The sequence below is a fragment of the Prinia subflava genome, chromosome 8, assembly GCF_021018805.1.
Source record: "Prinia subflava isolate CZ2003 ecotype Zambia chromosome 8, Cam_Psub_1.2, whole genome shotgun sequence".
Lineage (NCBI taxonomy): Eukaryota > Metazoa > Chordata > Aves > Passeriformes > Cisticolidae > Prinia > Prinia subflava.
Window position 1 is genome coordinate 4,114,505 of NC_086254.1, and position 26,068 is coordinate 4,140,572.

Here is a 26,068-nt window from a genome sequence, read left to right on the forward strand (position 1 = left end):
GTGGCTGACCAGGGATGGGCCTGAGCCTGGTGCCAGCAGGGCTGTGACTGGGACAGTGCCAGCTGTTTCCAGGCTGGGCACGAGGGCTGTACCAAAGATTTGCTGCCTAATGCTCTGTTTGCACCTCTCCTCCTGGCAGATGTTCATCATGGAGAAGGTGGAGGGCACCCAGTGCAGCCTGCACGAGTTCAGCATCACCGGCTCCACCTACACCCCCGAGGGACAGATGTGAGTGGGGGTCCCCTCCCCCTGCAGGGACACGGGGTGGCCCTGGGCTGGCAGCACAGCTGGGAGGAGATGGGAGGGTGGGGTTCATGGCCACCCTATGAGCTGGGGGGAAGGGAGGGTTTTCCATGGTGGTTTGCAGTCCTGTCCATGGGGATACCCGCTGGGCACTGTTGGCCACGCTGGGCTTGCCAGTGCTGGGTGACTGCACTCTGCTGTTCGTGGGGACCAGGGCAGTTGTTTCACTGTCCCTCACATCCAGCCCCCCTCGATTTGGGTGTGCTCACCCTGGCTCTGCCTTCCCACTGCTCAGCAAAGCGGCTTCCACACTCTTGGCTCTCCCTTTGTAAGCAATCCCAATCAAACAAGCCTGCCTGTGAGCCAGAGAAGATGACAAATGTAGGAATGGTGATGAATGAGGCTTTTTGCAGTAGGTGATGCCTGTCCACATTTCTGGAGTTTGGGCATTGACTCGCAGCTGTTGCCCCTGCCCCAAGCAGAGTGCAGGAGTGCAGCTTGTCTAGGAGCCACCAGCAGTGCTCAAGGGGACTTGCAAAGAGCTGAAACCCCACAGGGAATGTTCTCCCTGAGCCCTGTGTGCACAGCAGGGCTGGCTCCCGTGGCTGGTGTCCCTGGTTGTGTCACAATCCTGCTGATGGCAGGCTGTGTCTCAGGGCAGACACGGCCTTTGCAGAGCTGCAGGCAAGGGCAGGGAGTGAAGCTGAGAGTCTTTCCCTGGAGCACTACCACACACATGGGGTGTTCTGCTGCTGTATTTATTTATTCCTGTTCCTTTGGAAGCACTGGGTGGCTCCCAGTGTGGCAAAGTCTGGGAAGAAGGCAGATGAGAAGCTCAGCTGGTGGTGGGAGCACTCTCTGCTCCCCTTTGCTTTGCTCATTGATCCCAGACACATTTGTCACCATGGCCCCTTCTGCTCATCCGTGGAGCAGCTGTAACTCATCTCAGCCACAGACTTAATTTCATGAATATTTATAGAGCCAATTTGATCCTTGGCTAGGAATCTCCGTTAAAAACTCAGCCAAGTCATAAGCTGGTGTCAGTCAGTGCATTTCCATTAAAACTGAGGAGGAGCGGGGGGCTGGACTTGTGCCTGCCACCTCTGGTGCTCAGTGTCCCTTGTCCTCTGGGGACTGCATTCAGGCCCTGCAACAATTGGTGTTGGCCTGCAACTATTTGTGTTGCTCTTGAGTTTTGCTTTAGCCCTGTGCCTGCATTGTGTGTGGAGAGGGGTGTGTGGGCTTGCTGGGGTGTCACGGAGAGAACCCCCCGTCCCCCAGGGCTGATGGGACTGAAATGCTCCTTTGCTTTTACCTGGCCATGGCAGGGGGATGTTTCCTGCTGGGCCTTGGGTTTGCTCACACAGCACCCAGCCAGCAGCACCTTTGCTGATGATTTTCCCAGCACGTGGGTCTCACCTGGCTCCATCAGCAACTGCTGACGGTGGGGCTGTAACCTCCCATCCCTTCCCAGCAATATCCAGGGGATCACATGCTGCAAAAGCCATGCTTGGTGTGTCTGCAGCTCCCTCCTCCACCCACTGTCCCTTCCTGTGAGCCCAGGGCCAGGCAGCCTCTCTGGGCAGGAGCAGTGGATCTCCCTTCCCACTCACAGCCCAGTGTGGCTTCGTCTCCCTCAGCAAACAGATTTTTCTGATTTTCTTGGCTGCTCTGTGTTTTCCGCTCCCGAGCTGTAACAAGGGCTCCAAAATGTTCTTTCCATTGGGAACCAACAGTGGAATAAGCTGATCCTAGTAAATGCCTGACAAATTATTTTTCCAGCCAGCAGATGACCGCCTGGGTTTATACAGCTCTAACCTGCAGTTACCTCTGCTGGAACCAGGATAATTTTTTATTTCCTTCAAAACCACTGCTACCATTCCTACCACCAGGCGAGGAGAAGCATCTGGCTTGCCTGGAGTGTTCAGGGCTGCTCCTTTCCGTAGCAAAGAGCTGTTATTTAGGAAGCAGAGATCACAGTTCACCACTTGCTTGGAAGCAGTCACAGCAGTGCAGCTGTTAAAGCTCTCTGCTGCTCCTAAATGCTCCCTTGAGTTCCCTGTGGAGTGTGAAGCAGCATCACAGGGAGGAGAAGAGGCTTGCTGTTGGTTCCACAGCTCCTCGGGATTCAAAGCAAATGGAAACCCCTGAGGGGGTAGATGTTAACATGAATTTCTTTGCCCCTGTTCTGGTCCATCACCTTCATCATTAGGCTGTGAGCAGCCCCTGCTTGCTCCTTTGAGCTCCTGTGCAGCTCCCCAATTATTCTGGGCCACTTCCAGAATTTATTTGCCTCCTGTGATACTTTATTTGCAATTTAGACCTGCCCCATTTAATAAAGTACAAAACAGGAACCCAAGGATTTATTGCCAGCACTGGGGCTTTAACTGGGCTTTTGCTTCCAGTTCTACAAGAGTGGTATGTAGGCTATCTATCCCCCTGGAAGGGATCTTTAGGGGGAGCTGTCTGCAGCTGAGGGTATGAGCTGTGTAAGCTGTGGTTGTTTTCTGCCCGCAGCCTGAAGGACGAGCAGCCGGTGCAGTGCGGGCAGTACGACGGGCTGGTGGAGCTGGCCACAATCTGTGCCCTCTGCAATGACTCCTCCCTGGACTACAATGAGGTGTGGGGGCACCAGGGCAGGGTGGGGGGATGCTCTTGCTCTGCTTCAGGGCAAAGCCAGTAGAGCTTGTCCCGTGGGATCCCCTTCCCTCAGGGGGATGCTGTGGTGTGGTGGGTGCAGCATCCTTGGGGGTGGCAGCAGCACGTAGAGGATGTGCTCTAAAGCTTAAGCTCTTTTTTTTCTGCCCTCTAGTCCAAAAAAGTCTATGAGAAGGTGGGGGAAGCCACTGAAACAGCCCTGACGTGCCTGGTGGAGAAGATGAATGTCTTCAACACAGACCTCAGCAAACTCTCCAAGGTGGAGAGAGCCAATGCCTGCAATTCAGTGAGTGGACATGAGCTCCTGTGAGCTACAGCACTGGGGGGCAGGAGGGAGAGGAGGGGTTTAGGATGTCTGATATTTGGGCAATAAACACTTCAGTGATCTAAGGGACTGATTTGGCACAAGGATGTGATTTCCACGCTCTCATGGTGAGCTATTTTGAAAGAATGGCCCTGGGGGGCTGTTGCCAGGGCCTTGGGGACCAACCTACATGGAGCTTTGGAGCAGGTGATTCCTGAGGCTCCAACTCAGTCCAGTCCCTGCTCAGGGAGGAGAGACCCTCTGAGTTACAGCCCAAGCTCTGGCTGCAGATGAGGAAGTTTGGAGTTATCTTTAGGTGCCCAGTTTGCACTGAGCAGCTGCCCTCCAGCATGAACCAAACCCTGTTCCCCTGAGCCTTGCCTGCCCCAGTGACACTTGCTCCGTGGAAACATCTATTTTTGACATGAAAATATCTTGTGCTGACTATTCCCCTACTCCAGTGTCTCCCTGTCCTCGTGGGTGAAAATACACTTTATTTTGGGTCTGTATTTCCTCCACTTTAGATCTTATAATGTCTTTACTTGCTCAAAAGGCTCTCTGTTCCAGCATTTTTTCCCCAGATAGGTCTGTGCAGGTTGTAATAAACCTCTTGACTCCTTTCTGATACGGAAAGCTTGTAAGCTTTTAGCTCTGTCCCATCCTTCCTGGCTGTGTGGCTGCCTTTCTCCTGCCATCCCGGGGGCTCAGCAGGGTTGTCACCAAGGCAGAGGGCACCAGTGTCCCTGGCGTGTCCTGGCTCAGCCCAGTGCTGTTCCTGCAGGTGATCAAGCAGCTGATGAGGAAGGAGTGCACCCTCGAGTTCTCCCGGGACCGCAAGTCCATGTCCGTGTACTGCACTCCCAGCGGGCCTGGCAACAACTCCACGGGCAGCAAGATGTTTGTCAAGGTAGGGGCAAAGCACCTGCAGGGTCCAGCCCTCCCCTGCACTCCCGGCAGGATTTGGCCCCTCCTGCACAGGGCAGTGATGATGCTCTGCAGTTCTCTCACTCTCTATCTCCCTGGGGATCCAGGGTAGGCTGGTGGGGTCAGTGAGGAGGTGAGTTTGTGCCATATTGATTAGGGAAAGAAGGGGGTGAGGCGATCTAGAAGGAGGAAAAGATGCTGAGTGTGCTGGTGCTGGGGCAAGGGAGAGCTGCCCTTGTGCAGGATTTGGGCACTTGCCTTTATTAAAGGCTGGGACCCTCCGCATGCCAGTAATGCCCAAAGGATGATGTTCAGTTTTCCACTGTAACCAGAAATAAAATAGTGTTTCATAGGGCATTTTCTTCCCAAGAGAAGAGATGCGGTGGAATTTCTCCCCGCTGACTCTGAGAAGATTTGGGTATTGTTGTTCCCACTGGGAGATGATCTGGGTAGGGGAACTCTGCCCTCCAAGTTGGGCTGGGACCCTCTGAAGCCTCTGGATCTGTGGCCCTGGGCGAGCTTTTTAAGAGGTGCAATAGAAGGATTGAAAGTTTTGTGTTAAAGAGCAATGTCAGGGTCCTTTGTAGGGTCGGAAGGGCTGGGCTGAGATGCCGGGATGCTAAAGGACGTTTTCCTGAATTGCAAAGGCATCACAAGCATCCGCTGAGTATCCCATGTTCTTTTCCGCACAGATTTACAGCCCTCATCCCCTGCAGGTCGGACAGGGGTCTGTGGGCGGGAGTGTCTCGGGAGGATGGGTAGGTTTTGCAGGAGTCAGCCGGCTCGGCAGCAGACCCCGCTCTCGGTGACCTGGTGCGGGTTCGTCTTGGGCTGTGATCGCGGTGTGCTCGGTCGGAGGCTGCCACCTAGTGCCCTGAGCCACTAGAAGTGTGCTGGAATTTTGGGGAGATCTCCTCTGCCTTTGCCCAAACTTGGCGGCTTCCCTCCCTCTGGCGCTTCCTGGCCAGAGATGCCCACCCTCCAGCTGGGCTGCAGCCGCTGAGCCCCCGCTCGTCCGCAGGGCGCCCCGGAGAGCGTCATCGAGCGCTGCACCCACGTCCGTGTGGGCACGGCCAAGGTCCCGCTGACGGCCCCGGTGCGGGACAGGATCCTGGGCAGGATCCGCGACTGGGGCATGGGCATCGACACCCTGCGCTGCCTGGCCCTGGCCACGCACGACTCGCCCGCCCGCAGGGACACCATGCAGCTGCACGACTCGGCCGCCTTCGTGCACTACGAGGTACGGCACTGCAGCTTCGGCCAGCACCTTCCTTCCTCATTCCCAGCGTCTCCCCAGATGCTCCCAGCTGGGCCAGCAGTATTTTCCCTCTGGTTTCTCTGTGGGCAGCGTAAAGGCTCATCACCCCTGCAAACCTCAGGGGCCGATCTGAAGGATAACGAGCCCCATCTCACTGAGGGTGTTTTCCTGTGGAGTGACAGCTGAGAGGGCCTTGGAGACCATTGTGAGGGATGGGGAAGAGGGGAGAAAAGGGAAAACGTGAGGAGGAGCAGAGGGGATGGGAGAATCCTGTTGGATTTGGGCTGTAGAGTGCATCCATGGGGCAGCTGGTAGGAAACCTCTTGGAAGTTTCTTCCCAGGGGAAATCCCTGTGAAGCCCAGGGTGGTTTCGCAGCAGGGGGGGGAAATGAGTGCCTCCCAAGGCGTTAATGTGTGTCTGGGGTGCATTTCTCCCACCCAGAACAACCTGACCTTTGTGGGCTGTGTGGGGATGCTGGACCCTCCCCGCAAAGAGGTCACCTCCTCCATCGAGATGTGCCGCAAGGCCGGCATCCGCGTCATCATGATCACCGGTGACAACAAGGGCACGGCGGTGGCCATCTGCCGCCGCATCGGCATCTTCTCCGAGGCCGAGGACGTGTCTGGCAAGGCCTACACGGGCCGGGAGTTCGACGAGCTGTCCCCCGAGGAGCAGCGCCAGGCGTGCCGCGAGGCCCGCTGCTTCGCCCGCGTGGAGCCGGCGCACAAGTCCCGCATCGTCGAGTACCTCCAGTCCTTCAATGAGATCACGGCCATGGTGAGCCCCCGGGGATGCCCTGCCACCCCTTGTGCCCTCCTCCCTGCCCTGCTCAGCCCCTTGCACACTGAACCACGGCTCTGTGCAGACAGGGGACGGCGTCAATGACGCTCCGGCCCTGAAGAAGGCCGAGATTGGCATCGCCATGGGGTCGGGCACGGCTGTGGCCAAGTCAGCTGCTGAGATGGTGCTCTCTGACGACAACTTCTCCACCATCGTGTCGGCCGTGGAGGAGGGCAGAGCCATCTACAACAACATGAAGCAGTTCATCCGCTATCTCATCTCCTCCAACGTCGGGGAGGTCGTTTGGTGAGAGCCTCCCACACCGGGCACCATGCTGCAGGAGCAGCAGTGGGGGGACACATCCCCTGGGACAGGTGGCCTGCAGTCAGCAGCATGTAGTGCCCAAACTGGCAATCCCAGGCACCATGTCCCATTCCCCAAGGGCAGGGGGATTTTATTTTTTTGTAGTTTTACAATGCTGCCACCCTGCAGGACCCATTCTGTTAAAGTATCACCTATGTAAGCCCATGCCAGTGCCTGATCTGGGTGTAGATATTTGTGCACAGGTTGCTGTCACCCAGTCACAGCTATCCCTGCCCTGTCCATCCCTCCCAGTCCTCAGCAACATCAACACAGCCTTGGGATCACTTGGGCATCCTTTTCCCTTGCACTTCACCATGGTTGTTTGTGCTGGGAATGGGAACCTTTGTGGCTGTGGGGACATCAATAATTTGGTTACAACTGCAAAGCAAATTTTGTTAGCAACAGAAACAAGTTTTAGCTGCAAAATCAATGCTGGGCTTCAGGTTCCTTATCAGGGGCTGTGGGTTCATCTGCAGGACTTTGGGTGAATATTCATTTTGGGGTTTCAGATCCAGATACTCTCTCCCCTTTGCATGACACAGATCCTTGGCTGCCTAGAGCTTGTCCAATTTCATATCTCTTGTTTTTCCCCTGCAGTATCTTCCTGACAGCCATCCTGGGCTTGCCCGAGGCCCTCATCCCTGTGCAGCTGCTATGGGTGAACCTGGTGACGGACGGGCTGCCGGCCACCGCGCTGGGCTTCAACCCCCCTGACCTGGACATCATGGACAAGCAGCCCCGCAACCCCAAGGAGCCCCTCATCAGTGGCTGGCTCTTCTTCCGCTACCTGGCCGTGGGAGGTGGGTGTTAGGGTGTGCCTGGGTCGGAGGTGGGTGTTAGGATATGCCTGGGTTGGAGGTGGGTGTTAGGATGTGCCTGGGTCAGAGGTGGGTGTTAGGATGTGCCTGGGTTGGAGGTGGGTGTTAGGATGTGCCTGGGTGGGAGGTGGGTGTTAGGATGTGCCTGGGTCATACAGAGCACCCAGAGTCTCTGAGCCCCGGGCACGCTGCTACACTAAGCGAAGGGATGGGCTTCTCCTTTGAAATCCCAAAGCTGTTCATTCAGGAGCACAGGCAGGAATAGCAAAGGGATCCAGGGATGCAGGATATGGGTTCAGGGATGCAACAGCCTCAAGTAAAATCCAGGGATGAGAGTGAGGAGGGGGCCAAGGGTACAGGGTTATAAACGAGACAGCTAGGGCGGGTCTGAGTTCAGGGTCCAATAGGGATGGGAAAAAGTGGTGCAAAGGAGTAAATATAAACTGAGGGGACTACAGGGGTGTAACACTGAGGAAAATTTAACCCAATGGGGTTCAAGAGAAGGGAGAACATTCTAGGACGATTGCACATATGGTGAGTGGGGCTGAATAGGGTGACATAAACTTAACAAACCAATAGAACAGCAAAACCTAAGAAATACTAACATGTGTCTGCAAAGGCCCATGGGAGGAAAGCTTTCCTCGCGGTGATCTAAAAGGGAATCTTTCCCCATTTGCCTCGGTCCTTTGAGGGCTGAGGCACAGCCACCTTAGGGATAAGCCCCTGGCCCTCCACACCTGGGTGTGGTGGGGCAGGGGCCCCTCTCTGGGGCTGGGGTAAGGGTGTCTCTCTTGGCCACAGTGTACGTGGGCCTGGCCACGGTGGGCGCGGCGACCTGGTGGTTCCTGTACGACGCCGAGGGACCACAGGTCTCCTTCCATCAGCTGGTGAGTCAGGAGGGGAGCAGGTGGGTGGGGGTGTGAATTCTTGTGTTGGGATCTTTTCATCTATCATTTCTCTGTGTTGGTTGTAGCATTTCCAGATTCCTAGTGGAGAAGACAGTAATTTAAAACAGAAGCAAATTCTTTCCCTCAGGCTGCTTCCAGCCTTGCTTCTGCCAGCCACCAGCATGGTAGTGAAAGTTTCAGATTCAGAAAGATTCAGAGAAGCTGAAAGTAGCTTCTGTGCCTCATCCCATATTGGAAGGGATCTGTTCTCACATTACATTACTGTAGCTAATGAGAAAACTGCAGGGTAGGGGGAAAGCAGGTGCTATCACATCCCCATGGCATGTGCAATGCACAATGGATTTCTGATGGAGACCTGTGCTCAAACTCCTTCCTAACTGCACCTGAGAGCCTCAAAGGCAGTGTCCAGCCATACCCCTAAAGCCCAACCCCGACAGAAGCTGGGTCACTGTAGGCAGTTTATTGGTTGCTCTGAACTGTAGGATGTTTAACAGCAACCCAGTTCATCGTGTGCCCCCCAACCAGTCGACTCTTCCTCCTCTCTCCTGCCTTTCCTGCTGCTCTGCCATGTATTCACCAGCAGTTTCCTGTGCTGACAGAGGAACTTCATGAGGTGCACTGAGGACAACCCCCTCTTCGAGGGAATTGACTGTGAGATCTTCGAGTCGCGATACCCGACGACGATGGCTCTGTCTGTGCTGGTGACAATCGAAATGTGCAATGCTCTGAACAGGTGTGGTGGCCACAGGGCTGCTCTCTTTGCTCTGTGCGTGGCTGATTTTGTGCAGGGTCTGAGTGTGTGTGGGTGGGCTGAGGGCTTCGCTTTGGCTCAGCAGAGCCATTCAGAGCCTCCTCACAGGGGACCACTGGGTTTTCCATAGAGAAACTCCTCCAAGGCAGTGTGCTGTGGCTGAGAGCAGTGAAGGGAGGACTGGATCTGCATTCATTAGTGATTTGGTCATTAATGATCAGCCCTAATCCATGCACTGCTGGTTTTACTGGGCATTCAGATCCAGTTTGCAGCAAAGCCTGAAGATGAAGAGCCTGGAAAATAAAGGATGTAGCATATGGCCCTGCATGCTGGAGGGAAATGAAATTCCCAGCATGGGAAGATGCAGGGAGGTTTCTGGGGCTAACGCTGTCCCCTCACTTCCACAGTGTCTCTGAGAACCAGTCGCTGCTGCGGATGCCACCGTGGCTCAACATCTGGCTGCTGGGGGCCATCATCATGTCCATGGCTCTGCACTTCCTCATCCTCTATGTCAAGCCCATGCCTGTGAGTGTCTTCTGTAACCTCCCTGTGCCTTCTATGGACAAGGACATTCCCAGAGCAGTCTTTGGGTCTGGAAGCTTCTGGGATGGTTGTTCCCAACAAGTGCCCTCAGGACCAGGTCCCATGACTCAACCCAGCATGGAAAATAGGAGTCATTCTGCCCCATGAGCCAGGAGTCAGAAGCGCTCCCTATGGGCAGTGCAAAGGCTCTAGATGTCTCCAGAAGGTGGCTCAGCCCTTTAGGAGTTGTCTCTTTCCTTTGCAAGGTTGGGGATGCCTCAGTTAATGCCCAAAGGTGCTTAAGATGAAATGTGTTTCTGTACCCAGGAGGTTGCACTGTCCCTTGTACCCTGCTAAGCACCTGTGAGCACATCAACACACAGTCCTACCTTGTGCCTCACTTTCCCCATTTGCAGGAGAGGTGAAGAACATATTTTTTTACCCGTCTTGGCCAAGAGCCACCTTGGATCATGACAGACCTTGAAGAAATCCTCCTGTTCGGGCTGTCTGGATCCTCCCTCTTTATACCTGGGATGACCCTCTCTCAGCCTTTGCCATACAACAATGTAATCCTTAAAACAACAAAATACCCCACCTGCTTCCCTACTGACATGTCCTTTGCACCTGCAGCTCATCTTCCAGGTGACCCCCCTGAGCTGGCCGCAGTGGGTGGTCGTGATGAAGATCTCCCTGCCTGTGATCCTGCTGGATGAAGGACTCAAGTACCTTTCCCGCAACCACCTGGATGGTGAGCATGGTCTGCACTGCCCTGGGTGAGGGTGGCTCCGTGGCACTTTGCTTGGGGTTCCTGGTGCCTTTGTGGACCCCTCGCTCCCCTCCACTGCTCGTGTGATGTCTGCATGTGCATGTTCACCCACCTTTGCTGTGCAAAGGGGCTTTTTCTCCTACTCCCTTCCTTCCTGGTGCCACGCCTGGCAGAGCAGTTGGGAATTACATCTGCTGGAAATGCTCCCTTTGGAGCTGGAGCATTAGATAAATCTGCCACCGGTTATTAATTCAGCTCCTCTCAAACCTCCAGGAACTGGATCCCTTTGCTTATAAAGCAAAACAAATCAAACAGTGATTTCTAACAGAAACTTTCTTTTTTCCTCTCAGATTTCCACCCCTCTCTGTCCATCCTTATTTTGTGCTGGCAACCTCTGTGCTAAGACCAGTTGAGAGCTGAACACCTTATAAACTGGTTTTAATGGGGTTGCCCTTGGCCTCACAGGATGCAGCCCTTGGCAGGAGCAGAGGAGAAGCAGCTCCTGTGACGCTGGAGCAGCAGTTCCTGTGTGCTCCTGGGCTCCATGCTGTAAATCACAGCATGTCTTTGGGCAGCCCTCCAAAGGGATGATTTCATCTTTTCTTTCATTTCTTGTAAAAGATGTTGCTGTGGGGGATATCTCAGCACTGAGTTAAGCTCATGGGTTTTTCTGGCAGTGGCTGCAGGCCCAGGGCTGTCAAGCAATGCTGTGCCTGCCACAGGGGTGGCCCCTCTGCAGAAAACAGAATTATTCTATTTTTGGGGTGAGCTTGCCCTGACAGTGATAGCAGGGAGAAGGAGGGCAGGAAAGGCACTGTCCTTGCTCAGGGAAGCTCTGGAGGCAGATGGACAATCTTGAGTGTGAGGACTGGATGTCCTTCCACACCATCACCTTGCTCCAACCATCTTTTCACCCCTAGGGCAACCTGTGTCATAGCAAACCCCTCTTTTTCCCTTCACCCTGTAATAATGACCCAGCAAATCTGTGCAAAGCCACTCTTGTCTTTCTGGGATGAAGGCAGGTCTGGGCAGCCCTGTCAAGGAGGGCTTTGAGGTATTGTAAGAGCTGTGTTTGGTTTCTCATGGAGCAGAGCTTTGCAAGTACCTGGAAATGTGGGATGGGAAAGTATTGCAGGCAGGAAATTATCTCAGACAGGTCTCCCTCCCCATCAGTGTGTCACAGTGTGCAGGTGGTGCTCAGGTCAGCCTTTCTTCCTTGTGTTGAGCAGAAACTCAGCAATTGCTCAGATAAACAGAGGTGCAGGGCTCCTGTTTTTACAAACCAGATAGAAATTGTTTCTAGCCTGTTCTTATTGAATTGTTTCATCTCTCATCAGACACCCAGGTCTGTTTTGTCCCCCAATTACAATCCTGTAGCATCAATTCTACAGCGTGGTACCGGGCTGGGGTGTAGGAGAGCTGGTTAATGCATGCATGCCCTGGGTCTCCACCATCTGTGGTCTGGGGCTGAGTCTGTCTTTCTCCCACACTTTGTATTTCTCTATAAAATCTCAGCACCGTTGGAGGAAGGGCTTTTCTTTGGCTCTGCCTGCACAGCTCCAAGCACAACAAGATTTCTGTTAGGCACGTGATCCTCTCAAGTGCCATCATGGCAGCTCAGCAGCTCAGTTTTCTCCTCCCCTGGCACACTTACAGTGTTCCAGGTCCTCTGAGCTTCCCTTATCCCCACAGTCACGATGCTGCTGATGCTCATGGTTGCTCTGTCTCATGGATCCAGGGTTTCCCATGCAGCTCTTCTATCACGGCTCTGTGGCAAAATCACCACGCTTAAATCATAAGAATTGAAAGAAGTAATTGAAACTCTTCATCTTCCTGATTCCCTGGCCTTTGAAAAGCAAAGGAAAAAACCTCCAAAAGCCACTTTTATATGTGGTCTTGTGATTTTTTTACCAGGCATTCTCAGGACAGTAAGACCCAAGTGCAGCGGGGAGCACCAGGTGAATACCTGCAGGACTCCAGAGCAAGGGTTGGCTTCCTTACCTCATCCCTGTGTCTCATCCCTGTATCCCTGTGCTTCCTGCAGTGTCTTGCTTGTGTGTTGGACCTGCTTGGAGTGTTCTGGGTGAACATGGCTTAGATACAGAACAGAGATACAATAATAGAGCCAAGGGACTCTCCCCAGACAGGATCTCCTTTCCTGCAGTGGTCTCTGTGTTTTGTTTCAAAATAAGGCATAACAAGCCTGTGAAGTAGCTGCTTGATGGCAGTTTTGGCCAGGGGCCAGGCTACTTTGCTTGGGGATGGTCTCCAGCATGGGACCTTCCAAGAGATGGCCAAGGGTGTTCAGCTGAGGAATGCAAATGTATTGCTGTGAGTTCTGCTGATTCAGGTTTAGCATGGAAAAGTTTCTCCTTTGATGTGATTTAGATAAGTTGTGTTTCCATTATGTTGGATTTTCCTTGCCCTTGAAGTGGCAGAAAGCTGAGACTCTTCAGTTCTCACTGTGGTCTCAGTGCTTTACATTCCTCTCCCCATCCCTCTGCTCTGTCCAGCCTTTCATCTCACATGCTTTGCATATCTGGCTGCCTTCATTCCTCTCTGGCCCCTCTGAGGTTTCTGCTGTCTCAGTTTTGGGGGGTGATGTGAACGTGAGACTGAGAATGTGCACGGCTGAGGTTGGCTTTGTGTGAGCTGCAGATGTTCTGGTCAGGAACACGGAGATGTTCTCAGGGGTCTGTCACACAAGGGCTCATCACCCTCAGGGATCTCTTGCTGTAGGATCTTTAATGTTTTCCATGCTCTATACATTCAAGTGTTTGTTCTCTCCGAGTCCTGTGGCATGCAGGAGAAAGATTTCCTGGCATCTGTGCCAAGGCCTTGCAGAAGTCTCTGTCTCTTTTCTGAGTGGTTCTCAAGAAGTACCAAATCTAGGGAGGACACTGAGAAAACCCCAGTGCTCATGTCCTCTGTGCACCATCAGCCCACTGCTGGGGCCACCCTGCTCCCCTCCTGCACTGTCCCTGCACCTCCTCATGTTCACCATTTCAAAGCAAACCCCTCACAGGTGTTGGAGTTGCTGCTGGGGTTTTCTCAGCATGTTCAGCAGCAGGCCCTGTCTGGGTGCAGAGCATCACCATTTCTCACCTGTGCTGTGGTAAAAGCAGGTGCAAAATCACACAGCACGTGTTTTCTGCAACACAACTACATGCCTGCCCTGACAGCAGCAGGGCAAATCAGGAAACCCAGGAGTTTGGATGCACAGGAATTGATTTGGTGTCTTTTGTTGCAGATTAGCATTCAGGCAGCTGTTTGTCCTTGTGCCCAGTGAGGACAGCAGCCCCCCAGGGGTCATTTTGCAGGAGGTGCAAGATGGTGGCCACCCCACCCTGTTCTGTCCCCACCAGGTCCCTGTTCCCTCTCCCATGGGCAGCACAGTGCCCTGCAGTCTCCTGCCCCTGCAGCTGCTGTGCAGGTGAGGTTGCTCAGTTGGGTGAACATCTCCACCACCAAGGGAGCTTTGGCCACCTCCCTGCAAAGCTGGCATCAGCTTTAGGCTTCAGCATCCTCCCAGAGGAGAGTGGCTGGCAGAGGTGGCACTGCAGTGACAAGTGCATCACACTCCCTGCCGGGGCAGATGGAGCTCTGCATCTGAGACAGCCCAAAATTTGCAGGGACCAAAATCTCCCTGTCCCATCACAAAAAACCCTCCAGCAAACAAAAATGAGCTCTTCACCCTCATTTTCCCCCATGCACCTGCACCTGGGTATGAGAGAAACCCCCAAAACTCCTCCAGGAGCACAGGAGCTGCTGCAGCTGCCCGTGCTCCCTGCAGAGGAGGCAGCATCCCTCTCCCTGGCACGGCAGAGCCGGGAGTGAGTGCCTGCAGCCATGGCCTGCCCTTGTAGGGTAATCTGTGCGTGGAGCTACCTTGGCTGGGTGCTGGCAGAGGAATGTGCCCCCCTGGGCCAAGTATTCCCTTGAGCTGTGGGATGCTCTGCAGGAGAGCAGCACTGCACCTTCCAGTGCTGGAATCTGCACACAGGATTTTACAGCTCTGCTGCCTTGCTTTTTGTTTTTATTCCTCCTTCTCTCCTGTTTGTTCATATGTGTCTGTGTCATGCTTTAGAAATGGAAGAGCAGAGGGAAGTTGCCAGTGTTGCTGCCCTGATATTGCAAAGGGATGAGGGAACAATTTCCCTTTCGTTTTTCTCCTGGGGTCTGTGGTCTCAGCTGAAGCTCAGGGTGTCCTGGTGTGGTGGGGGAGATGTGCAGTTTTCAGAGCTACAAGGGCTGCAGCATTTCCCTTGGTGAAGAGAGTGATCTGGGCTGGCAGTGGGAGCCTGCATCCCTCCAGCAGCACCTTTCACCTGTTGAGGAAAGTCAAAAGCAGTAAGGAAAAGCCTCCCCAAAAGCTTCAGCTGTCTGGAGGGGAGCACACCTTGGAGGAGCTGGGTTCACATTGTTCAGTTGCTGGTTTGCAAGTACTGAAGGGCTGTGACACCCCTGGTGTGAGGCAGCATCCAGAGAGACTGTGACCATCCCATCACCCCTGCAAACAGGTGCTGCACCCCCCCGCTGCTGTCACAGTGTGAGGGAAGGACAGACGGACACTGGCATGCAGGGACCTGCATATCTGGGAGCTGGAGCCTGGCTGGTTGCAGGGCTCATGGAAGCACATGACTTGCTCCATGCCAGGATTGTGTTACTTTAGAGACCTGAGAGCAACTGTTTGAAGAGCATCCACTGTGGTTAAACACTGCAGCCATGTGCCCTTCCTGTCCCTGCCTGCCACATGCCATGGCATCCTCCTCCCTGTTTGCACAACCATGGGGTGATGTGTTTAGGGGAAGTGCCATGACTGGCAAATTACCACTGGTGTGTCACCCAGTAGGGACTGTTCAGCAGCTGGAGGAGAGGGAAGAGATGCTGCTGCAGTGGGGAGGGGATTAATTTTGATTATTGCAATGATATTTACTACAGTGCAGTTGCCAGCATCCCTGCTTTACACTAAAGCCCGCAGTGTCATCCAGAGGGATGCTGCCATCACAGCAAACCACTTTATCCCAGGACACAAGAGCTGGGCTCTGCAGCCAGCACTGGAAAAAAAAATTGGCAGAAGTTGCAAAAAAGCCTTTCCCCTTTCTCTTGCCTGTTATTTATTAATTCCCCTGAAAGCTGTCGGCACCAGGGTTGGCAGCAGGCGCGGAGACTCGCGGGTAACCCCGGGCAGGACCCTTATTTATCAAGAGCACAGGAACAGCAGTCCCTAGTGAGATGTATTTCGTGATGTGTGCAGTGGTGAAAGGGAGAGAAATGCAGTCAAAAGATTCATGATAATGGATTTATCACACTCTCCTTAGCAAATGCTGGTTCTGAGTGCTTTTTTTGTAAGGAAAATAATCTGTTCTGGGCAGACCAAGCTACCCCGGGCTAGAGGGCAGCTGCTGCCTAAGGGATCAAGGACACTCCTGTCAACTGCTTGAGAACTGGAGATCTAGTTGCTGTAAGTCAAGTTCTGGCAGGGATTTTGAGGCTGCTCACATGGAGTTCAATCTGGATACCACCACTTTCCTACAGGCCATGTGTTATCTGTTACCTTCCATGTCCAACCCCATCCATCTAGAAGGAGGGGGAAGGTAGGAGGGCAGCCCTGGGACGGTGGCTGTGATGAGTAGGTTGGTCCTTGCTCACTGTTCTGGAGGTGTTTATGGGTGTAGGTACGTGGGTAGTGTGTGTGTAAGTGTGTCAGCCCATGGAGCAGTATCCATGTCTCTGGCTGCAGTGGGGCTGGGCTCTGGGGTGGGTGGGAGGATGCAGTCAGCTTCCTCCTCTCTGCTTTTCCCTGGATAATGCCTCATTAGGAGCACTAAGGAGGGATTCTGCCTACTCACCTTCCCACGTGGCTCCACCTCCTTCCTTTCCCTAACTCTTGCAGAGACCTTCCTCACCCAGGAACCAGCATCCTCCTCACGCAGCCTGAGCTGCCACAGCAGCAGCTCTGTGCAGACAGGATCCCAGCTTCCTTCTGGGATCAACCTGGGAGCAACCACTCCTGGTAACAAAACCATGGAGCTGGCTTGCTTTTGAACCCTCACCAATACTTTTCCTTCTCTTTTTTGCCCTTTGTTTCAGGAGAAGAGGACAAGAAATGAGTGACACGAGGGCGGCACTCCGAGCTAAAGGATCCCTAAGCTGTAACTCGGACTGAAGTCTTGCATGCGTGACCATCGCTAAAGCCAGCAGGACATGCATGTGTCCGACTATCAGACAAATGCGGGTGAATCGTCGAAAAGAAAAAAATACTGATTTTGTTTTGTTCTGTAGCTTTCTTTTTCCTGTACATATGAGTGCAATTACTGGACAGCTGGCGTAGAGTTTGGGGATGGAGCTGTGTGGATCTGAATCATTGTAATGTGGTTCCTTGGGATTTGTTCTTGCCAAATTTGAGACCCTCTTTCCAATTTTCACCCTGACTGAGTGAGCACAGGCAAGGTGGCCTTCATGAGAGATTAGGGCAGGAAGTTGGATTTAAGGCCACATCCCCCAGTGGGATGGGATGCACAAGGCAGCTTCAGGGGCTGGGAAGGGCTTGGCAGTGAGAGAGGGCAGGGAGAGAGGAGAGGGGGCTGTGTGTTGGGGTTGTTGAGCCTTGATGGTGTCCACAGTGTTGCTGCTGCTGTGCTCTGCTCCAATGGCTGCAGCAGCTGGTCATAGCTTCAGAGTGTGTCCAACCTTGGTGTGAACCTCATGGATGTGTGTTTATACGTCGAGGTCAGGTGCATGTGGTGGAAGGCGAAGTTCTCCCTATTTATCACGTTGTCCTGTTTGATCCCTGCATATGGAAAGCCCAGCACCTTCTCAGGCTCATCCAGCACCAAAGCACGATGAAGTCTTGTCTGTTCTCCATCTGGCATCTTGCTAGATCCCATCTGCACTGTATAAGGCAGTCCTTCTCCTTGTAGGGGCAAGCACGCAAAGAAAAGCAAGGGAATGCCCACCTTGCATTCCTCATGTCCACCACTCCTTCCTGGTCACACTTTCTTTTCTCAGTGATTTTTTAACTATTTCCCTAGCAGGAGTAGAGCTTAAGTGTTTAGGAGCACATCCATGACTTCATGTGCTCTGCTTTGGAGAACATCACTGACTTGCACTGGGCATCCTTGCTGAGGGATCAAGATGGGAATGAATGTATTCTTGTACATAACGTGGTCTTTCTTGTGAGTGGTGTTTGTTGTGGCATCCCTTTTTGTAAGGCACCAACTTTATCTTGCCCTCTGGGGATTTTTCCACAGCAGGAGTGAGACAGTCTCCAGTGAGGGTTTGTAGATCAGGAGTGGATTTTGGGATCCATTACATTTTTCTCTCTCCATTGAGCTACGTCAGCTGAGAAGCCGACAGTGGTTGGTTTCTTCTCCAGCTCTCCAAATCCTCCCTTCTGTTTTCCTCTCAGTCCCCTAGGATCCATACTGATGATACTTAGTTAGCCAGAGCCTGTATCTTTCCTTTCTCTTACATTCCAGCAACAGCACTAGAGCCAGGGTCTGGGATAGCATTTGCTCCTTTGCTGTTGGGTTTTCTCTTCTACTTTTTGCCTCTTTAAAGCTTCCAGTGTTTTTCTGTATCGTCTGGGCAAGAGCATCTCTCCTTCCGTACAGTAGGTGCCAAATGTCATCCCTCCTTTCTTTTCTCCATCACCAGCATTGAAGATGAGCAGAGCCCCCAGACCAATGGGAATGTACAGAATTGTTATACTACTGAGCTGATTTATTGTACAGAAAACCTTGCATGAAATGTTGTTACTGTATTTAATATATAATGTATTCAAGGAATTTTAATATGGAGCTCTTTAAAAAGATCTTTATAGATACTCTGTGGTTAGAAGATTGTTGCTGATTTTTTAAAATCTTATTATACTTTGTCTTGAAGAAGTTTTATTTTTCAAATGTGTTCTGTCTAAATGATTTAATCAGTTGGTCCCATGGGATAACCAATTCCTGTTCAAAGATTTTCACCATGGATGAGACCCACCCTGGTGTAGAGGACCAAGACATGACCCAGGTACTGTATAAGCCTTCAAAATAAGGCTTCAGTAAGACTAATGCTGTAGATGATGTGGTTTGCCCTTCCTTAAAAGGGTGGATTTCACCTTGTTTTAATACAGGTCACAGAACTAAACAATTGTTTAAGTTGGGAAAGACATTCAAGATGATCGAGTCCATCTCCTTTGCTCTGTGCAGAAAAACAACCAGTGGGAATTTAGTTCCAGCTCAGTGTCATCAGAGGAAGCAGCTTCTCTGTTTCTCTGAGGCTAACAACCAGTTTGGGAAAAGCTGGATTGGATTCAGAGGTTAGGCTGGATTCAGAGGCTAGGCTGGATTCAGAGGCTAGGCTGGATTCAGAGGTTAGGCTGGATTCAGAGGCTAGGCTGGATTCAGAGGTTAGGCTGGATTCAGAGGTTAGGCTGGATTCAGAGGCTAGGCTGGATTCAGAGGTTAGGCTGGATTCAGAGCATCCCAGCCCTGTTAGGAGGCTCCAGCAGGGCTTTCAGCTGTCCAATGGCATCTCCCTGGGACGTGGTGGCCTTGGTCCCTTGTGCCTACAGAAACCTGCTTGGTCCATCCACCTCCTGAGCTATGCTGTTTTCCCTGGACTAAATGTCTGGTGGAGGATTATTAATTTAACCCAAATATGTGTGGTGTGGAGAACTTTCTTGTGTAAAAGCCCAGGCAGTGTCAGTCTGTTCATGCAATTGCTGGGTCACAACTGTGAGTTACCAAACCCTGAGCCATCATGGGCAAGAAACCAGGGCTGTGTCCCAGCTTGTTCTTTGCAGCAGCAGCAAATTGCATTTTATTTCTGCTGTGAGCCTTCAGTTCTATCTACAAAAAAGCCCAGGTAATCTGCACTAGAGCTGCCTGGAGCACGTGGCCTCCTTGCTAGGAGGGACCATTTTGACACGTCCCCATTTCCCCTTCTGAATGGTTGACCACATCTCTTGTCTCTCCCCCATCCTTTAATTATTTGGAGTACAGGTTTCCCTCCATACTTTTGATTACAGGGGCTTGTGCTTCAAACGACTTAATGAAGTAGAAAAATATCCATAGATGTATTTTTCCCTTTATTCTTCAGTGAAAGGTCAGGATAAATCACAGAGTAGTTATTTATTGCATGTGTGCCAGCAGCCGCGTGCTGGGAGCTTTTACAGGCTGGAACATGTTCTTATGTAAACTTGGAGATCCCAGAGCCAAGACCATCACTTTGGGATAGGCTCTTGTGTCTTACCAAGGCATCTGACTGTGCAATACAAGGGAGATGGACACTGGGTGGCTGTTTTGCCCTAAAGCTTTTTTTAAAAAAGCAGCTTAGGGATAAACCTCTGGGATCCTTGCTTTTCTTGGCACCAGAGGTTAGGAATTGTTTCCTTTTTAGTTTTATTTTGATGGTGCTGCCTGGCATATTCGAAGTCTATAAATAAAACTCAGGTCTTTCCAGCAAGACCTTTAGCATTGATGGGCTGTTCTGACAGATCCTCCACAAGATGCAGGGTGTAGGACGTGCTGGATGGCAGCATGGGATTATCCATGAGCACTTTATACTCCTTCCTCAGGGGCCAAGCACCATGCTGGGGTACAGCCAAGGTGGGAGGGAAAAGTCCTGCCTTCCTGGGGTGAGCACCAGGGTGATCAGCTGTGGAAAGTCTCTTGTACTGTTTTGGGATATTGTGTCATTGTGACCAGTTGCTGGATGAGCTCTTCCCCCTGTGGTGTGTGATCCATTGGGGGAGGCACGTTGGAAAAGGAAAAAGAGCAAAGTGCTGCATCCTGCATTTTATTTGTGTTTTGTGGCCCAGGTCTGGATGAGGTTTTTGTTTGAGTTTGGGTTTTGGCACTGTGAACTGTGCGTGTGTGTGTGTTTCTGGTGATGCTCTGCTCAGCCAAGGCTGGATGGCACCACCAGGCACTGGAGAGGGCACTGGGAGGGACAGGCTCTATGGAGGGGCTGAGGGACTTTGTTCCTGTAAGAACATCAAATCTGGGACTGAGTTGGAGTTTCTGCTTATGGTGTGGATGGCAGAAGGGGGAGCAATAGGAAAATTCAGCATTAATTTTTGGTCCTTCTTTTGTACATCAGGTTGATAATACTGCTTCCCAGTCAGGGTCCTACTCCACCAAAACTCCTCAAATAATGATTTGAGCTGTACAGGGGCCCTGGCTGGGAGATGTTCATGAGGTTCAGTGACCTTGGCATTACATCACTCCTGAAACTCAAACATACCACAGTCCCCACTACCAACTCCTAAGACTTACTGTGATTTTTGGACCACATCTGGCATGGCCATCACTTGGTATAAATGATGCCAGAGATTCAGTCCCATCAGGGCTCTGTTTTCTCCCACTTCTTCACAGTGGCATTTTCTGTTAGGGCAGACAGCTTGGGACTCAGGTTTTTGGTACCCACCAAGGAGAGGGCTTTACCCCATGCAGATCTTGTGTGCACAGTTGGGGTTAGGATTTACAGGGCTGCAGTGAGGAGGTGACACAGGGTAAATTGTGCTCCCGGGACCTGTTCTTGTGGTGCCATGCAGCTTTTGGTGTGAGTGGGGCATTAAATGAGCCAAAATCTCTGTGTGCCTGGAGTGATGGGCACTTGGGACCAAGAGGAGGGCAACCACTGAACTGCCAGTGGGTGCCCTCAGTGGCTTCAGTCTGGGATATGCTGATTTTTTTATATGAGATGCCTGAACAGCCAAATGTAGAAATCTCTGAGATTGTGCTTCATAGCAAAAGGTAAATTGTTATATCTTGGGGGGTGGGAGGGTGTTATCTGAGGGGTAGAACTGAAAGAAATGAGGTTTCCTATTTTACTACACGAGAGATATTTTTCCACAAAATTACTGCTTCCTAAACCATGTCCTTTGTCTGACTGTAAATAGCCAGGTGTGCCGGGAAGACGTGGGAAGGCTCCTTGTGGTCACATCCATACAATCCACTCTGTTCACACAATATTGGGCTGATTTGTTTTATACTTAGAAAATTACAGAAATAAAAGCAATTTTACTGGATGACTCTGACAGACTTTTTTTTGTCTATTTTGTTGTTGTTGTTTTACCTTTTTTTTTTTTTTCTCCCATTTGTGGCTGATTTGGGGGACATTTGGGAGCCCATGGAGCCATACGGGAGTGCCTGAGGACATTCTTCAGCCGTAAAAGGAGTTGTGCTCACCAGATCAGGAGTTCTTGTGGGTTTTCAGAGGAGCCAAACTAGAAATGGAGCTGAGCTTGTGCCTGGCATGGGATGACAAAGGCGAAATGAGCGGAGTGGCATAATACGACTGTTGGGAATTTTTACATTCACTCGTGGGGCACAAGAATACAAATAACAGTGCTAATTTTGACTGTATCCAGAATAGTCATCACCTTATCTCCCCCAGCTGGGAGGGGAGGTTTAAATAAGCCCTGCAGTAACCTCCACAAGAAATAATTGTGAAATAAATAATAATTAAATAACTTGGCTTGCTCTGGGGGGATGGCATAAGGCTCGAGGCCACGCGTTTCCATCTCTGCATTATCCAGAGCTTTGCCCATGGTGATGTTTGAAGCAGAAAATCCTGATCCAGCTTCAGGTCCTGTTTTGGAGCAAATCTGTCTTCATGGCAACATCTACCCTTGGTGCTTTTTTGCTGGGATGTGGCCCCATATATTCCATCCCAATGCTGTGATCAGGACAAAGGTGGTGCACAAGGCAAGCCAAAAGCTTTGTAACGCACAGGGGGTTACAAAGAGGGACAAGGGGTACCCTGGCACATGCTGGCTTTGGGAAAGGGCCGTGGCTTGGCCTCCACTTTGCCCTTGCAGACTAATGTCAGAGCAAGAGAAGCACCACTGCCATGGCTGGAGGTGGCCCTCAAGCCAGTCCCCCATACCAGAAATGGTGTCTCAGGACACAGTGGGGAAGGCAAAAACACCCCAAATCCCCCTCCTGATGTTGTGTCAGCCCCTGGACCCCTGGGTACCATCACCTGGGGTTATGCTTGTCTTTTGAAGGCAGGAGTCAGAAAACAGGTATTACCCTACCAAAGAAATCCCTGTATCCCATGGCACAGCCCCCAGACTGGATGTGCATCCCCATTTCTGGAGACCACAATGGCCACAGGGCCACTGACACCTTTTGGTACCCTCAGCACCTCGGGTTCATGTTTGTTTTGGCAATAGCTAAACTATTGCTAAAGTATTTCCAGGGAGATGTGTTGTCACAGCAACTGGGGATGGAAATGTCACTTCTGAGGGGTGAGTACCACCAAAAACATCTTGTGCCAGGGCGTTGCAGCACGGGACAAGTACAGAGCCGAGCCAGCCCTGCTGGGATGGAGCGAAGAGAGGTCAAGGACAAGTTAAAATTGGAAAGAAAACTGAACATGCTGTTTTGTAGGACCTCGCTTGCTCTCATCTGCCAGTTTTTTTCCACCCTCCCCTTTCCATTGCCAGCGGTGCAGTGTAAGCACCTCCTGCAACTGGAGAGGGCAAGGGGGCTGTAGTAGCCAAAATTACTGGGAAAAGCCACCAGCTCTCAGGGGCTCTTCTTGGCAACCTTGACCACAGCAGGTCCCCTGTGTGCCCACCACCATATTTTAATTTTTGCCTCCGTGTTACTCCTCCCCATCCATGGATCTGCAGCGTGCCACACATTTTTGTGCTGAAATTCAGAGCTCTGTGCTAGATGCTGCCAAGCATTAGTCTGGGTTGTGTAATGAGCTTCATCATTATTTTTATATTTTCTTTTCCCCCATCAATGTCTGAGAGCCTGGAAATATCTGGTAGCTTTTATGCCCTCCACAGCAGTGCTTCCCTGGGTGTGGGTGGGCTTGAGCCCCATGCAGAGGTTTTCAGAACCATCTTTGTGCTCCAGCAGTTCCTGTCCCAGCTCAAAGTAATGGTGCACTTGCATGTCCAAATGTCTCCCTTAAAAATACCAGATTTTTCATTTTTCTCTCAGCCCCAAGCACAGGCTGAGTGTGGTTAATGGTCAGGGGAAGGAGTTCCCTTCACAGCCATGGATGGACTCCTGTGCTTGCCCTGCACAACACTGCCAGGGATACACTTGGAGGGCCACCAGCCCTCAATGCCCTTGGCATCTGGCCCAGCTGGAGCTGGGAATGCTGGATGAGGCCAAAGCCTGGCACTGGGGACCAGTCACTGCCAGCTGACCCAGGACAGTGTTTGGGAAATCTGGCCCTAGGTCTTCACAATCTCAGACACAAACACAGGGGCTTTAGAGCCTCATTTGCTGTTTCTGCTTCCATTTTCCCCTCCCAGGGGTGGTGGAGTTAGATGGGTTCATTTTCCTTATTTCTACCTGGTTTTAGAGTCATAGAATCACAGAATGGTTTGGGTTGGAAGAGGCCTTAAAGATCACCTCGTTCAAACCCCCTCCCATGGTCAGGGGCACCTTCCACTAGACCAGGTTGCTCAAGGTCTCATCCAACCTGGCCTCAAACACTTCCAGTTCTACTCTCTGTGTCCCTGTGTTGTCCCATCTTGTCCTTTGTTTTCATGCTGCTCAGGTCAGCTCCCGTTCTTTCAGTGCTTTCTTGCCCTGGGCAAATTTCTCCTCAGTGCCCAGGACCTGCTGCAGATAAACTCCAGCTGCCACTGCTCCTGCAGCAGCACCTCGTCACTCCAGGCAGAGCACCCCCAGTGCCTCCTGCCTGCTCTGCTTGGAAGCAGCAGAGATACAAAAGTTATTCAGAGAAGATGGCTGTGAATGTATTGACAGCACCATACCAGTTGTGGGAACCCGAGATAAAACCATCCCCAAGGTCCCAGCTATGTGTAGGTATTGGTGCAGAGGGTTATGGGTCAGCCCCCAGGCCACACCTAACACAGCAGGCTGATAAAAACCTCTTCCTCTTATTTCTATTTTTATTTTTCATTTGGTGTTACAGTAATATATTTATTATCACAGCAAACAGACATCCCAGCCTGGCCTCAGAACAGTCCAGTGCATGCACCACAGCTGGAAGCATCACAGCCCCATGATCTCAGCATCTCTGGCCAGTGACTGCCCTGTCTGGGCAAGTCAATTAACAACTGAACAGCCCAAGCAGGGCACTGTCCCTCGATAACCATCTGCCAGAGGCAGGGAGGTGTGTTGGCAGCCACCTGGCACCACCATGGCACCATTGCAGGGCCACATAGGTGAGCAATGCCTGGGCAAACTTACTAAATTCCCAGTGATAAAGTAATTTAAGGAGTGGCAATCCCAGGGATGGCGTGGGTGTGGGAGAGGTGTGAACCCACAAGCGTTTAGGCTGTGGTTTTTTCAAATATTTGGATGCTGTGGCCAAGTGGGTGCCCATGCTGGGTGCTGGTATCAGCCCAGGAAAAGATTCAGGTTCTGTTGGTGTTCCAGGCTGGGGTCTTCTGCTCTCCACATCACTCCAGATGGGGTCTGGTCCCACTCGCCAGCTGCAACATGGCTCCAAGAGATTATAAAATGGCAGATGCATATTATCTCCCAATGGAAAGTATTTTAGCTAAATCCATGCTATAACCATTTTATTGACTCCAAGTACCAGAGAGGAGGTTATAAGTGACTCTTTTACAAGTCATTTTGCTGTTAAATTTAGCTGTCCTATTTTCATTATCCCCATGGCCTTGGCAAGGGTGAGCAGCCTTCCCTAAAAGGCCTCGTTTCATACAGTAAGTTATTTGCTTCTCTCCTGACAGATATCTAAGCTTATAAGGTTTGTCTGCTCCACTCAATAGCAGTATCAGCCTTCAATCTGTATGATTAACATCAGCATTTTGTATTTGCTTTTGGCTCCTTGTCTGACAGCTTTCCATGTTGCTGAGGACTTGGGCATTGGGATTGCATCACGTCACTTGCAACGCGGGATGATCTGATTTTGATTCCCAGGCTTCATGGTACGCTCAAAAGATTCGGATAAATGTTTCAGTTGCTTTTCCCCCAGTTTTCCTTATTGCCCAGCAAAGATAATTAATTTGTTCCACTTCTTTCACAGTTGTCAGGTCTGTAATATATTGAGTTAAAAGGTTAATGTGACAGTGAGCAATCAGCAAGTGAACTTGAGAGGTGGTGATGCTAAAAGAAATAATCCTGAGAGGAAAGACTTATCCCAGGAGGTTAAGATTTTCCATGCTTCCAAAACTATTTCCTCCTGCAGAGAGAGCCTTTATCCCAGGTTCGGTGGCTGCAGAGAGGCAGTGTCACCTTCGAGGCCAAGGGTGGAAGTAGATGAACTGGGGCACATGGAACCTGTCCCTGCCTGGAGTGCTGAAGCAGCTTGGTGCTGGGATTTCCAAGGAAAACATTCTCTTTTTCCCCCAGAAACACTTGGGAGCCCCCATGCTCCCCCCTCAGCCTCAGTGCTCCACATCACAAGAGCTCACCCCTGCAGGCCTGTGCCCTGGAGCTGCCCAGTGGGATGCACTGAGGGCACAGGGTCCCCTATCCACAGCCTCTGTGCTTTCCCCAGCAATGAGCCAACCCCCTCCAAAGTTTCCCATTGCAGCTGTTGGCCCCCAAGTTTCAGTCTGACACTTTCAAATCCAGTCCCTTTCTCAGTGATATTTGTTTAAAGTGCTGTCTGCACCACCCTGCTGAGAGTCACTCGCCATGACCCCGGCTTGCCCGGCCCTGCTCACGGCTGGGCCATTCAGGAAATGCTGGAAATGCTTCCAAATGCACCCAGCCCAGCCCAGTGCAAGTGCTGGGAACGAGCCAAGCCCCAGCTGTCTGGCCTCACCACGGGAGGGGGCCAAGCTGGGTGCCCTTCTGCTCCATGGGTCAGC

General features: G+C 51.7%; 1 protein-coding gene across 10 annotated transcripts in view; it reads left to right on the forward strand.

Moving 5' to 3' along the window:
• ATP2A3 (ATPase sarcoplasmic/endoplasmic reticulum Ca2+ transporting 3) overlaps positions 1-21,319 on the forward strand; it is a 55,220-nt gene extending 33,901 nt beyond the window's left edge. The window contains exons 9-23 of one of the 10 annotated variants that reach the window (XR_010081033.1): positions 140-228; positions 2,761-2,863; positions 3,056-3,187; positions 3,987-4,112; positions 5,151-5,369; positions 5,830-6,165; positions 6,254-6,474; positions 7,129-7,331; positions 8,151-8,236; positions 8,857-8,990; positions 9,416-9,533; positions 10,161-10,278; positions 12,211-12,283; positions 16,390-18,658; positions 18,731-21,319. Coding sequence is in view for 8 of the 10 variants with exons in the window: in XM_063402424.1 (XP_063258494.1) it covers positions 140-228; positions 2,761-2,863; positions 3,056-3,187; positions 3,987-4,112; positions 5,151-5,369; positions 5,830-6,165; positions 6,254-6,474; positions 7,129-7,331; positions 8,151-8,236; positions 8,857-8,990; positions 9,416-9,533; positions 10,161-10,278; positions 12,211-12,283; positions 16,390-16,465 (2,034 nt within the window). In the remaining 2 variants the exon portion in view is untranslated. Of the gene's footprint in view, positions 1-139; positions 229-2,760; positions 2,864-3,055; positions 3,188-3,986; positions 4,113-5,150; positions 5,370-5,829; positions 6,166-6,253; positions 6,475-7,128; positions 7,332-8,150; positions 8,237-8,856; positions 8,991-9,415; positions 9,534-10,160; positions 10,304-12,210; positions 12,284-16,389 lie in introns of all 10 variants that reach the window. The other 9 variants (XR_010081034.1, XM_063402424.1, XM_063402433.1 and 6 more) reach the window with 9 other exon arrangements.
• Positions 21,320-26,068: the final 4,749 nt, after the last annotated feature.